The 15,231-nt window shown below is 40.3% G+C and overlaps 1 protein-coding gene across 18 annotated transcripts in view; it reads right to left on the reverse strand.

Moving 5' to 3' along the window:
- The window catches only part of PPP6R3 (protein phosphatase 6 regulatory subunit 3), a 71,039-nt gene that overhangs the window by 13,608 nt on the left and 42,200 nt on the right, over positions 1-15,231 (reverse strand). For 12 of the 18 annotated variants that reach the window (XM_088665611.1, XM_060276643.2, XM_060276634.2 and 9 more), the window contains 8 exons: positions 13,128-13,192; positions 11,923-12,038; positions 11,081-11,166; positions 9,191-9,277; positions 8,150-8,247; positions 4,056-4,110; positions 1,451-1,581; positions 523-641 (listed from right to left, as the gene is read on the reverse strand). In XM_088665611.1, the coding sequence (XP_088521737.1) occupies positions 523-641; positions 1,451-1,581; positions 4,056-4,110; positions 8,150-8,247; positions 9,191-9,277; positions 11,081-11,166; positions 11,923-12,038; positions 13,128-13,192 (757 nt within the window). The remainder of the gene's footprint in view (positions 1-522; positions 642-1,450; positions 1,582-4,055; positions 4,111-8,149; positions 8,248-9,190; positions 9,278-11,080; positions 11,167-11,922; positions 12,039-13,127; positions 13,193-15,231) is intronic. The other 6 variants (XM_088665624.1, XM_088665619.1, XM_088665615.1 and 3 more) reach the window with 2 other exon arrangements.

Here is a 15,231-nt window from a genome sequence, read left to right on the forward strand (position 1 = left end):
CACATCTGTGCTCAACACTGGCATCTTAGTTGCCACCATGTGTTTGATATACTATTGTTTATGTGGTTAATTTATCCCAAAATAAAGAAGGGAAGTTCTAACCAGCGAGTTCTGTCTCACTTTTGAGTGTTTCTGGACAACCTGTTTTTTTAATCATTCATCCTGATTAGTCTTGCAGGGAAATTAGGCAATGTTGGCTGTTTAATGAGCATTCACTCTGATTTGTTTGTTTGGGGGAAGGTTAAGATGACATTGCATCAAAGAATGTGTTATCCCCACACTTTCCACTGCATTACCCCATCACTTTACTTAATTCAAAAAAGTTTGATGTTTTGGGGAAGCAGGCTCCAATAAACTTTAACTGCACGAGCAGAGTTTACTGGTTTGCGAAGGAATTTCACTTGAAAATAATGGCAGTCTGGAAGTGCCTTTCCTGAATAGAATTATGCTTGTCTGAGTAGGCAGATTTCCACTTCCAGTATCTCAAAGTGCGCAAGAAGCAGTGGAATAAAAACTACCTACCTTCATTCAAATCTACTTCCATCTTGTCTTCTGTATTGGTGCTTGACTCGAACAAGTCCTGCTTTGTTCCATCCTCTTCTTCAGAATCTGTACTCTCCTCACTGTCTGTACTGCCTGAGCTTTTTTGAAAAAAACAGAACAAAAAACACAACAACAGATAGATAAATAAATAAATAAATAAATAAATATTGTTTCTACCACACAAGAGGGGTTTGCGGGTGGGTTTTTTTTTTTGCCTTTTTTTGCCTTGATGATGCAAAAGACAACCACAGAATCTAAACTTTCCCACTGTTGATGGCAAAATTCCCACCAAACAAAACAATCTCTAGTTGGGATGTAACACTAAGCCAGGGATCTTGCTGGCTAGAGGGAAGAAATGAAACTGGATCTTTGCATTCTGGCAAAACATTAATTATGGTTTACTGTGACATGTGAATTAGGTCACCTGCATGACCTAGTTCAGTTATCTTCAACCTTCTCAGACTCAGAACCCACTTTTAACCTAAACATGAATTCAAGGCCCTATTTCTTAATCTTTCACCATATATTTTCATGGTGGGAGTCTCCTGTTGTGACCCAAGCCTGATTCAACCAGTTGAAGACGTGCGATCTTATGAAGACAATAGTAGCAGAGGAATAAGAATATCATCCTGATTACTGCTGGAATGTAGTATATTCATCTTTGCATTACTCTTCCTAAAAACACCTGGCACAAGCTTATCAGTGCTGAAATAGGTAAATCTATTAGTTTTTAGATTAAATTAGAGGCAAAGCATATGTTCTCAAAAGCAGTGTTCTCGAAGCCACCAACATGTGGGAGGCAGTGGAAGACAAGGAATGCCTGGCGTGCTCTGGTCCATGGGGTCACGAAGAGTCGGACACGACTAAACGACAACAAAAAGCATATTCTCTGCCATCTTAAAGTTACCTGGATCTTCTCTGAGATTCTGGTGCAAAAGCAATATGCTTCTCTTCCCAGATATCTTCTTCATCGGAACCACCATCATCAAACTGCTGTATTCTCTCCTTACAGCATGCCTCAAACAAAGCAATATTGCCCTAAATATCATAAAAAGCAAATAAATTACAAAGACTAAATTCACCACTCATGAACACTGAATATCACATTTAGGTGGCTAGTCATGATGTATGTTATGTTTAAAAAAACAAAAGCAACAACTCTGAAGTGTTACCCAACACAATTAATATTCATATCCCAAACTGGAAAGAACAGATAGACTTCTGGCTAGAGATGTGAAGGCCCATAAAAAAACTGGAGAAATTAGGGGGGGAAATGCCCCCCCTTTTTTCCTGAAGCCTTTTTTGTTTTTTCCCGAAAAATTAGAAAAATAAAAAATAGATTATGGAATGTTTTATTTTAACATGATGAATAAAATATTTTAAGATAAGGGGTTCAAATATTTTATAAATCATTTTTTAAAATATGTATGGTATCAGATTATTCTAATTTCTGTGAGTTCAAGCAAGTCCCAGGTTACAAACTGAACTCTCCAATGCAAGAACAAGATACATTTCTTCCTTTAGGAGGTGCTGTTGTCACCAGAAAAGAAAAAGGTTTCAGTTTTGTTTTTGCATACGTGTGGTATGCATTGGTTCTGTTCCTCTTCACCAGGCATCCCCAAACTGTGGCTCTCCAGATGTTTTGGACTACTATCCCCATCATCCCTGACCACTGGTTCTGTTAGCTAGGGATCATGGGAGTTGTAGGCCAAAACATCTGCAGGGCTACAGTTTGGGGATGCCTGCTCTTCACTAAGCCTCAAAGCATTGGAATAAAATATAGAGCAACAAAAAGGGCCTTAAAGTATATGTGTTGTTGTGGCAATCAGAGAAGTGTTATGAATGAAAAAAAGAAATGAAAATATTTTAAACATTAAATGCTGTAAAACAGTCTTTAAAAAGTGAAATAAACTAATTTAAGCATATAGTAGTAGCTAAAGGGGTTAACAGACCACACACATCAGTGTGAGGAAATACATAAGCTCTCATGGGCAAAACATGGGAGGTGGAGTAAGCATGTTGCATAGCAAACAGTGATGAATGGCAAGTTAAATTTCAGTTCCTGTTTGGATACACTATATTTTTAATATGCTAGTTGTGATAATTTTATGCCCATTAAAATTATCCAAAGTTATATTTTATGTTTCTAAGGTAACAGAATGACTTTCAATCTGGAAAAGAAAAAAGAAGTGCTAATGTAGCATTTTTTCAATTTTTCAGAAAAAAACGGATTTTTTTCCAAGGTTCAGAAGTTCCAGAAATTTTACATCTCTACTTCCGGTAGAAAGTATTTTGTTCCATGTTTAAAGCAAAGTTCAGATGGTGTCAGAATACTCTGCTGTTGTTCCTTAAATTTAACATTAAAATTCTCAGAACATAATATCACCAGCTCATAGGTAGCTGACCACTTTAAACCGGTTGATTATGCCGCACTGGAGACTTCCTATGACCTCTCCAAAGAAAGGGGCAACTACTGTCTCACTCAATGAGTCCCCCCCCCCAAAAAAAATTTCGCATTGGTATCAAGGATTGGTGCCAAGCTGAGTGAAAGCAGTGTGGAAGCCCTGCATATTGCTTTCACTTCAACAGGTGCCCTCATCCTCTGGGAATGCAAGATCCCTCCCAGAGGACTCTGGGTTGATCTCATTTACTGGGAGGAGCACTTGCAAGGGAGAAGCAGCAAATGTATTTTCTCTACTCCTCACTGCAATTAGGAGATGGGGCAAGTTTTCCTCTGGAACACAAGGGAAGCCTCAAAGAACTTTAAACAGCTGACACTCCTGATCTGACTAGGAGAGTTCATAGCAGAGCCACAAAAAAGACCCAGCCTGTGGGCTGCCAGTTCACTATCTCTGCCATAGCACATTAGCTACCTTTATTACTCTGGATGGGCATTCACTGTATCTGAAAACAATAGAACAAATGGGAAATGACCATATACTAGAAAGAAGTGCTCTTAATGTTAATTAGTAAAGGTCCTGTCCCCAACTTGACGCCTTTGATATGCATACTGAGGTCAGGGACAACCCTGTGCTCTTGCCAGCACCAAATGTGAAGCTGGGGAGCAGATGGTGGGGGACTAATTCCTAGAACTGCACTGTGACTCTGCTTCCAAGGTGCTGCAAGAAGCTTGGATGCACCACACCAAAAACAGCCCCAGGTTTCTACCTAATTCTGCAGTTGGGGGGGGCACAGAACATCCTTTCAGCATGTTGAAAGTGCAACACAAGAGCAGGGCCAAGCCCAACTGTCTCCTTCAGCTCCAAGATTGGGTGGCAGAAAACCCATCATGATGACCAAAATTATGGACCCCTACCCATCAATATGTTTCCTGAGAAAGATGCTTGAATCACTGCAGTGTTAAGACAGAAAGCCACAAAAACTCTCTTAAAATGTTCCTCTTTACAAACAATACCACCAAAAAAGGCAGGGCCTCTCCACTCACACATAGAGAGAATGTGAACAAATAGTATCCATTTTGAATTTTACAATAGCTGCAAAAATATACTTACACTTTCATTTGTATTGAGGGTAAAATTGATGTCTGATACGCGATCAAAAGAAACACTGTGAACAAAGTACAAATTTATACACTAAAACAGAGAATAATAATAATAATAATAATAATTTATTATTTATACCCCGGCCATCTGGCTGGGTTTCCCCAGCCACTCTGGGCAGCTTCCAGCCGAATATTAAAACAGTACAGCATTAAACATTAAAAATTTCCCTAAACAGGGCCGCCTTCAGTTGTCTTCTAAAGGTAAAATAGTTACTTATTGCCTTGACATCTGCTGGGAGAAGAAATGGCATTCCACACAGACCCCTGAATTATTTCAGTTTACATCATTTTATGATCTCATGAAACTGATACATTCTTTTCTACTACCAAACTTGTGAGCATTTTGACTGCTTGCATACAAAAAAGGAGCCAAGACCTCTGTCACAGGCTCACAGAGCTGAAGAAACAAACAAAAAATCTATTGTGGAAAACAATCCTCACTACTAGTTACCTAAACTTACAGATAACCATGCTAAAACTGCCATCAAATCAAATATTCTAATCCAGGAAGAGAGTAAATGATGAAAAGATTAAAGGGTGGCCACCTTCTTTAAATGAAGTATTAAAGCACTTTAATTTGTCAGTTCCATATACTGAATTAAGCAACACAGCGATAACTTACTGTATGTTTGGCATGCAAAGGCATTCACTGTGGACTGCATCTCTCCCATTTACTCTAGGCAAAGACATGTGACCATATATTTTTCTTTATGACTCCCCCCCCCCAAAAAGCTGGCTTTTCCTCAGTTGGATTCCATGGATAACTTGTAGCAAAATCATTTTGTAAGCCTAACCCCAGAAGACTAGTAATCTTGTTCAAGTGTGTGCATGCATGACAGAGTATGTACGGGTGAGGAAGTGGATGGCTCCACATGCCAAACAAGAATGAATCTTCACAGTAAGTAATCAATGTTCCATTCTCTTGCTTGGCATGAGAAACATCCACTGTGGGATGTGGAAGAACCCTGTATGATGCTGGATGTGTTGGATGAGATAGGTGGCTGTCTACTGCTTGTTAAAGACCACATGGCTGCTCAACAGATGTTGGGGGATAGGAACCTTGGTGGATAGAGCAGCAGAGGTGCCAGATGCAAAGTGGAGCGGACAGGTGTTTGGCTTTTCATGCCAATGGCTATGTAGACTGATCTACCATACCAACGTACGGCCATTGGAAGTCCAAACAACACTGAACTAGACAGACCAATCAACTGACTTGGTTAGAGGCAGTTTCCTATGACAAATGGTTACTCCTGGAGAGAATGTACAGCAATCCCTCCTAAAGAACACCCACATACTCCCAAAGCTGGTGCACCGAGTGGGCTTCCCCCAGCAAGCAAGATCAAGAGCATAAAAGTTATTTTCATCCAAAATCTGCTTGGATTACCCAGCACAAAAAGAGCTTTTAAGTAGCTCTCTGATTTGCTTGCTGGGCAAGGCCCATTCGATGCACCGGCTCTAGAAGGCCAGCCATGTTTGTGTGAAATCTTGAGAGAACATCCCATAGCCTTCCAGAACTGGCATCAGGGCCGGCCCTACAGCCAGGCTGGGTGGTGCAGGGCACCACGGCGCCAGCCCGCTGGCCGGCCGGTCCACCATGCAGCTGCGCCCACGGCAACCGCGATGTGCTTACCTGCCCGCCGCGCAGCAGCACCTGTGGCAGCCGCGCTGCGCCTGCCCACCGCGCTGGGAAACGGGGGGGGCGCCGGAGGGATCCGCCGCACCACAGCGCCAGGGGCGCTTAAGACGGCCCTGACTGGCATGCTAAGCAAGCAAGGTGGAGATCTTGAACGCACCTTTTGCCAAGAAGACCTGACATGAAAAGAGCTTTTTAAGCTCTCTGCCTTGCTTGGGACTTGACTTGTGCAATTTCAGCCAACTGCATATAACTGAAAACATGCAAGATGAAAGAATTACTGTACATGCTCCACTATTTTAGCCACAGAGAGGGTCTGATCACCACCATTAGCTACTCTGGTCTTTGTAGAGCGATATACTGAACCCAGGGTGGCATCTGCTGTGAATTCTGGTGCTTGGATTATTAATATTATTATTAGGAACATTCTATGAGAATCAGAAAATAGGGATTCTAAACTTCTCAACAAATTCTTATTGAAAAATGAGGATTGCTTTTAGTAGGAGCTAAAGCAGACCGTTGAAGAGCCTTTACCTGATCTATGGAGCTCTGGCTTTGTACAGATTGCATCACCAGATGCTAAAAATGATTCTCACTGGCTTGCATTATGCTGCTCTGCCATCTGGTGGCTGACTGAAAGCAATGCACCCATTTCAGATGAGCAATGTTGCACTGAGTTTTCTTGTCCCCTTTTGGACAGATTGTCCTTCTTTCTTTTGAGTTCAGTTTCCCCAGGGCAAAAGAGATCTCAGTGATCCAACATGGTGGATGCTCTGGTACAATTTTTCTATTCCACTCATCTCTGCCTTTGGCAAATGGGACTGATAGAACACACAGTGGACACTCCCACACTAAACGGGGAACCAACCATTTTCCTTTACTATTTGGGAAGTAATTGGGGGGGGGATTCACTGTTTCCATAAACAGATATGAAAACAAAACAATTGGTGCATATGCTTGCAGCCACCCACAGGGAAGAGATCCAGCTACAGTACATAAATTAACTCACATTTTAAAATTGGTTAAGTTCTTACCTGTTCCAAACCTCCAAGGGCACACATTTAAAATATAATGAACTGACAGTACCAATTAAATCTAGTTATATTATTGAACTCAAAGGATAAGCTAAACTGATCAGGTCTATTTACAGGTAGGTAGCCGTGTTGGTCTGAGTCGAAGCAAAATAAAAAAATTCCTTCAGTAGCACCTTAAAGACCAACTAAGTTTTTATTTTGTTCATGGACATGGACACTGGTACCAGAGCCTGCAATAAACCCAGATGCCAACTTTGCTGCCACATACACCCGGACAACATCATTACTGGCCCCAACAACATCCAACATACCATCTCAGGACTATTCAATTGCTCATCTTCTAACATTGTGTATGCCATCAAATGCCAACAGTGCCCTTCAGCTCTCTATATTGGACAAACAGGCCAAACCCTATGCCAAAGGATAAATGGACATAAATCTGACATCAGGAACCATAAGACAGAGAAACCAGTAGGAGAACACTTCAATCTCCCAGGACATTCTATACAAGATCTCAAAGCAGCTGTTTTATTACAGAGAAATTTCAGGAACAGACTGGAAAGAGAAGTTGCTGAATTGGAACTCATTACCAAGCTTAAAACCATGGAGCCACCTGGGATGAATAGAGACATCGGATTCTTATCTCATTATGCATGATCAAGCTTTCTTTAGCGCCTCAGCCCTTGCTCCCCCCCCCCCCGGACTAATTGCAGCAATCAGCAGCCGTTAACAGCCATCCACAGGTTTACCGCTCCCATCAGCCCATCACCCATTCCCACCCAACCCCACCACCCTCTGTATATATATAAGGGTCTGACACTTCTGTTTCCAGTGTATCTGAAGAAGTGTGCATGCACACGAAAGCTCATACCAAAATAAAAACTTAGTTGGTCTTTAAGGTTCTACTGAAGGAATTTTTTTATTTTGATCAGGTCTATGTTCACAATCTTCACTCAGGCAAAAATTACACCATGTGGATTAGCACCGTACAGAACCACACAGAAGTTGTGTTGGTTATGTCAATCTTCTATGAAAAGAAAACCTAATCAGAAACCTGGTACACAGTGCATTCAGAACATAGTACTCTGGATTGGGATAAAGAGGCTTCAGAGAGAGAAATCAACATTGTGAGCATTCTAGTCTATTATTTTAGTGACAGTCATAAGAAGAGTTTGCTTCATAAATGCTAGGGGTAGAGGTGTTAAACATGAGGCATAATTTAAAGGAAAAAATCCTCTTATGAGTGCACAAATTGTGTAACTGGAAAATGAACAAGGCTGACTATAGACAGATTATAACTAGAGAGACAGCCACTAACCATTGCAACACAAACAAATGGAAAACAAAAAGGCAGACATTAAATTTTAAAATACTCACTTGCCGATATCATCTTGGTCAGCAAACTTCTCATCGTTGAAGCCAAACTGGTCAATAAAATTGGACGTCATTTGTTGCATCTGATAATCAGAAAAGGCCTGGCAACCCCAGGACCAATGACAGTGATATAATGATTCTAATAATAGTCTAAATACTACTTGCCCATTTTGCTCCAGAAACACTTTCTCCTAAATTATTTCTCTATGGACTATCAAATGTTGAAACTTGGGGGGCCTTAGGGGCAAGTGCTTGGTAACAGTTGCTCTACTGCAACGATTTAGTTACTTTTTCATAAAATAATAATGTAAGATTTTGTGAGAAAGAGAACTGTGCCAGAAAAAGTGGCCTCTAAAGCACTAGTCACATATGCCTTTGGTGGTACAATTGCCAACAACCATTTCTGCAGGTACATAAGGCTATGGGAACATGTGGTCTGCTTCCCCTCCCAGTTAAGATTATAACCCTCTTTTAATTCCACAGTCATGAGCATAAAAGAACACTTAACTCACAATCAGGTGATAGTAGACTACATAATATATTCAGTTCACTAAGACTGTTAAGAGAAATGAACACAGGTCTTTCCAACTTGAGGGTGCTACACATTTCTGAAAGCAGGTAACTACACTTTTAAGTTTGCCGACTGGAACACCTAATGGAATTAACTGCCTTAACTCTTACAGGTCAGTTCACACGATGTTCCAATCAGCCAAACATGGTTTGCAGTATTAAAAACATGTATTCTGAACTCTCCTTATGTCTCCTCAGAAAGTTGCAACTGACAAGAGTCACCAGAGAATTGAAATTCTAATCAAATTAATGATACAGACCAAAATTACTTACATCCTGGAAGTTGTGACCATACATACCCCTCCCCCCCAAATTCCACAGCTTTCAGGATATGCCTTCCATTTTTTCGTCATCTTAAAAATGCTAAATCTAAGTTTTAAAAGTTGTAGAATCCCAAGGCAATCATCTCACCAGAGTTCTTTTCAATTAAGGTATCAATGCAAACAATTGCAAACAGACCAGAGTTTGACTCACTTGCTGTAAAGAGGAATCCTGCGAGAAACCAGTTTCTTTAAAATCTATTTCATCATCACTGGATGAATGTATATGACAGGTAGTAACCTAGAGACAGAATAGTTTAAAAATCAGCGTAGGAAAAAGGGTTTAAAACAATACGCCCATAATAAAGTCCGTAAGTTTTTTAATTCCTTATAAGAAAACAAACCTAAAAACTATATCACATACTGGGGCAGGGGGCACTAACGCTTGGGACATAAAAGCCCAAAGCTGCCTGGTAAGGCAGTAGTAGTTGTATGGCTCTTTGGATAAAAGCAATTAAGTGTTATACTTTTAAATCCAAATTTTGCCAGTGTCTGCTTTGCCATAAAAAAAAAAATCAGACTTAAGAAATTGTAATCAAAATACATTGCATAGCTAAGTCATTTTTAATTAAAATGATTTTTAATGTACAGTGTTAAAAAGAAATAAAAGTTAAACAAATTTCAGTTGCAAAATCTGTTAAATTTAGACATTCTTAACTGGAGATTTTCATCATGGAAAGGCAAATTCCAGTGAAACAGTCTGCAGTCAACACTACTATGTATCACGTTGATGCATTTAACTCAGTTTTAAATTCTATTCTGACGAATTTTGTCACAAGTTTCCTACGCATTTTTTTTTAATGCTTCACACATCAGAAGTGTATCATGCGAATTCTATACTGATTCCATATTACTTATTCAGATCCCCTGTTTAGAAAGAACTGTTAAGTCAATTTAATTTCAGTTAATTAAATCAATTTAAATCATTCAGCACTAATATGTATTTCCCTCTTCAAACCAAGGACACAATAAAACTGATTTTCAATTTACACATGCATTAACCAAGCAGCCAACAAACCTAAGAAATTAAATATAGTTCTGTATCAGGTTTCTAATGAAAGTCTGTTTTAGCAAGATACAGCTCTGCCTTCATCAACACTACTGCAAAAAACTGTGGGTTGGATACAGAGTTCCTATAAGTAGAACTTTGCTCACGGGACACACTTGCTGGGGGAAAAGAAAGCAAATTCTGTTCATTCTTCCTTCCCCATGTAGCCCCCTGAAAAGCTACTCCCAGTGGTATGGGATGTACTGTAGGGGGCATCTGTGAAGGTCACCTGTGCCATTTGACTGAAAACAGTTCTGTGTTTAGTCATAAGAATGGCCAACCTCAAGCCATAATTTTTGAAGATGGTTCATTTTCCTACAATAAACCACAGTTAGGGTTCAAACATAATACTTAACTGTGGCTCATCTAAAAACAGAAAAACTTCTGACCTCCTCATGACCACATTCACTGCAGCTCATCCTTGTATTCTTAAGTCATGATTTAGTATTAAATGGAAGTAAGTGTGTGAGAGAGACACTGACTCCCAGTAGACTTGGTCTATACATAGTTTTTTAAAAGTATGTGCGTATATTTGTATTAAATTAATTATATTAAAAGTAAGACCAATCTGACTGGGGTCTTAATTATAGGAAACTCTGTACTGCTCAAAATCTGAAAGTAGGGCTCTATTTTTGGCAAAGGAATTCTCTAAGATGATACAAATTAGAGCTGCACACTTTCAAAAGAAAGATAGGATAGCAATCTCTATTGGACATGAGTGCACGTTAACAGTTTCTCGTCATCCTGGAAAAAGTGACAAGTGGTGTCCCTTGCCTTCCTTGGAGGTTTTAAAGCAAAGGTTGGTGGGTATGTCATATATGATCTGGCTGAAATCCCTGCATTGTTGGGGGTTGGACTAGATGATCCTTGGTGTCCCTTCCAACTCTATAGTTCTATGATTCTATGAGTTAGAAAGGTGTTGTCCTGCATTCCTGACAAATAAGGCCCAAAATTCCCATAGAAAATCCCCCAGAAACTTCATCTTATGAAACCTACTAGATCCACTGTGTTTCTTTTGTTTGTTTCTCCTAAAGAACTTGCGCAGAAAGTCTCCCATCGCTCCCTGATTTCATCTGGAAGCTCTAGAAAGTCAAGCAGAAAGAGGTTTAATAATAAAGCTCCTGAATGTTGTCATGTAAGGCACATTAATTTTCACTCAATTTTATTATTTTAAACTACCAAAAGAATTACAAAAACATATACGCTCATCCCCCAAGGTAAGGTAGAACCCACGTGCCAGAAATTCTGCCTTGTTCCTTGCTGTATGCAGAAGGAAGAATCCTAGAGAATCTCTTAACCATTTCTGGTTCTGAACCAACCCTCTGCTGGCTTTTATCTCTCCCTGTAATTGGTATTTGGCCCTGATAAATTACCCAAAAGGAATGCTGCCATTTCTAAAGAAACTTCTACTGTCTGAATCACTCTTTGTCCACTTCAAAGTGGGAAACATGATTTAAAATGTCTCTTAAATCAGTTAAAATTGCCCTGGCATAAAACTGATCTACCCCAAAGGGCAAATATTCATTTTTTGTATATAAACAGCCCCTATAACAGAAGTTACAGACAAAACTACCAGGGGTAGAGTGCAAAAATATCTAACGGGCAGAATCAATCTGTATAATTTTAGCTTTGCTTAGATATAGACATTCAATTCTGCAGCGATTAACTTTTAAGATGTTGTAAAAGAGGCAAGAATCAATGGGCCGACTGATAAACTCTCAGAGCAAACCCGAAGGTAAAGGCTTGGCATGGGAAAAGGATGAATGGATGTACATTGTCCACATTTAGAAATCAGTAATAACATCAAGTATTTGTTTCTGTAAAAGTACATCACTTACCTTTAATAAGCTGCTGCACTAATGTACAATTTGGCCCTTTATCCGTACTGTGCACAATACAGTTAGCTATTCTTGTTAAGTGACCCATGTAGCCATATCGTCTTCCTCCTTCAGCCCTGCAAAAGTTCAACACAGTTCATTATTGAAACAGGCAGTTGTTTAATCTGTTAGTTACAGACTGTTCTCTCTATAGGTTTGGAAGAGTATATAAGTAAACGAGATGGTTGTTTGGCAAAGAGAAGAGAATGTGACCTGGTTGGTCAGTCTTTACAAAAAGGCCAATCAATTGTTAAGCAGTTAAATATTTCAAACTCTGCTCCCCGATTTGATTTCAAGAGCTGTGCAGAGTATCATATGGGACAAATGTTAGTTGAGGCGGGGGAGTTGATTACTTTTACAGAATACACAACTCTATAATATAGCCATTAATTCATCAAGATTTATTTAAATTGACATCTATGCCTATGCTGTGCATACAGCGATCTCCATTAAAACTATTTATGACTCTTCAGACTTAGCTCAAATATAAATTTGCTCCTATCATAAAAATATACTGGTTAAATTAGCAAAAGGAAACCTATATATTGCTTGTGCAAAGCACATACCCACAAGCAGCAGCAGTGAACACTGCGGGAATAGAAATACAGTAGTTCCTCGGGTTAAGTACTTAATTGGTTCCGGGGTGCCATTTGCATCCCGAAAAGTACTTAACCTGAGCGGCGATAGTGCCATAGCTGCCAAGTTCTCCCTTTTTTTAAGGGAAATTCCCTTATGCTGAATAGGCTTCCTCGTGAGAAAAGGGAAAACTTGGCAGCTATGGATAGCGTGTGTGCGCAAAGTGCCGATAAGAGTGCTTCTGCGTACGCGCGAAGTGTGCAGAACACTTCTGCGCATGCGTGCACGGCGGAACCTGGAAGTAAACACTTCCGGGTCCGCCACATACTTAACCTGAAAGTACGCAACCTGAAGCGTACTTAACCCAAGGTAGGACTGTAGAGAGAACTTGCCTAACCTTCTCCACTCAAGAACCCAGTGATTTGAACATATTCCCCCTAGGCCAAAGTAGTATGCTTTGTGAACATCAATAAAGTACAATTAATATTGTGTTTAAATTTGTCTTGAATTAAATCAGGTACTATGTTACTTCCCAAATAGTATACAGCATGCATAACTACAAATGCAGGGAGTGGGTTTTGATTACTCACTGTTTCTTCTCATTCATTTCCCATGCTTCAAGTATTCGTTCTATTAAATGGCACTTAAGGAAAAGCTATAAAACAAAAGCTTCCTTAGTTTTTTTTTTTTGCAATATATTTTTTTTGCTACATATCTTCAAATATACCATGTATATTTCCCCCAACCGATCTTTCCAGTTCACCATATTCTAAATTTGAAAAAGAGTACAAGACTGAGAGGCTTCCGGTCCTTCGCGCCGAGGAAGGAGGACGCAGGGACTTCGCGCTCCGAAGTCCCTGGCCTCTCGGAGGGGGGGGAAGCCCGCAGGGCGAGCGGACTCCCCACAAAAGAAGAGCGTCCCGGTGACTCATGACCCAGCAGCTGCTCCGTTCCGCGAATCCTCCGCTGCCCGAGAGCTCAGTAGAGCGATCGAGAGCCAGCGGAGTGGAGTCGCGGGAGCCATTTTGGGATCCATTTTACCTCCGAGAGGCAAAGCCCTGAGTCTTCACCCGGCAAGCGGCGGATTCTTCCAAAAAATATAAGAGACTTATACAAAGTAAGTGAAATTTACATTTGGACTTTTAAAAAATTAATCTCGAAAATAGGAGAGATTTTTAAAAAAACGGAAGTCGATCTCTTCCTATTGGCTAAATTGGGAGGCGCATTAAATACCCTCAAGCCGAAAAAGGAAAAAAGTTTTTGGATTGTGAACCCGAGAGAAAGAAAGACTTTTTCACCCTTCTCAGCTCCCGAGTCCGGCACCCCTTGAGGTTCAGCATTAATAAGGGGAAAGTATTTTGACAGCTGTCAAAAGCTGTCAAAAGCTGTCAAGTTGCTAAAAGACTAAGGAAATCTATTGCGTTGCTGTGGAAGTAAAAATTTGGAATTGGGACTGGATTTTTGATGGAGTTAAAGACAAAAGAGAAGATCAGCCAAGATGGAGCCGACCGTGTAAAAGCAAGGAATTTTCCAGCACCCTTTGCCCTCTATCTTCTGCCTGTCTGCGGTTAAGAGAACTATGAAAACAAAGTATTCTCAAGCCTTCCAGGTGGCTGTGCTGAATTATCTACAAATATGGGAGGACATTTACAAGGAACTACAACATCCTAATGGATCATTATTAGAAAATGAGGTTCAAGATCAGGATTTGGACAATTTTGACTCTGATAATTTTGACTCTGAGACAGAGTATGAGGAGCAACAATTTGATGACAAAGAAGAAGGTGATCTGGACCATAAAAAATACTTTGCGGATGAGGTAAAACAAGGATTTGAAAAAGAAGAACAGAGTGACAAGGAGAAGCAAACTGAAATGAAGATTAATGGAAAGAAGGAACCTGGAGGGACTGAAGTGGGGAGGTATGTCATTGTGGGAGAGGAAAGGCAGGGGGAGGGGGGAATAGGGGTCTGGAGTTGCAAGGGGGAAAGAACTGGTGTGGGGTGAGAATTCTAGCTTAAAGGCTTTTTGGTTTTTGAATGACGGTTTCTGACATCTTGGCTTGCTTAAGGAATGCTGATCCAATTGGGGGAAAAGATATCGGGAGGGGGGAAGGAGAGTGTTGTAAAAATTGACCTTTCTGGAGGGAGTTTGAAGATGGGCTGAGGAAAGAATTTTTGGATTAATATGAAAAAGTTTGTGTTTAGATAGGTGTTTGAGTAGAGAGCTGCCTATCTCTCTCTCTCTACTCAGTGGCACCCAGTGGCAGGGGGTGCACTGGGGGGAGGGGAGGGGGTAGAGGGAAACCCAGACACAAAAAATGGAACTTTTGAAGTGCTGGGCCCCGCGAGTCCCTCTTGTGGCAGAAGAGGGCTCGTAGGAGGCCGGCACGAAGAAGGAGGAGGATTAAGTTAATAGGGTAAGAATAAGATTTTGAATTAGAGTAGAAAACCCGCCATAATTAATTAGAGAAGTTAGGAAAATCAGGAGGAAGAGATTTGAGGAAGTCACAATTACAATGTTAAGAAATTAAGATTTGGGAATTTATAGTTCTTTTTTCCTTTTCGTTTTCCTTTTTCTTTTTTATTGTCTTTTTGTTGTTGTTTTTTGTTAAATTGGATTGTTATGCTGAAGAATCAACTGGGGGAAAACCAAGCCTCAGAGAACCTCCATCCCTGTCCTCTCAGTGGCAGGGA

Source organism: Zootoca vivipara, chromosome 1, assembly GCF_965207765.1.
Source record: "Zootoca vivipara chromosome 1, rZooViv2.hap1.1, whole genome shotgun sequence".
Taxonomy (NCBI): domain Eukaryota; kingdom Metazoa; phylum Chordata; class Lepidosauria; order Squamata; family Lacertidae; genus Zootoca; species Zootoca vivipara.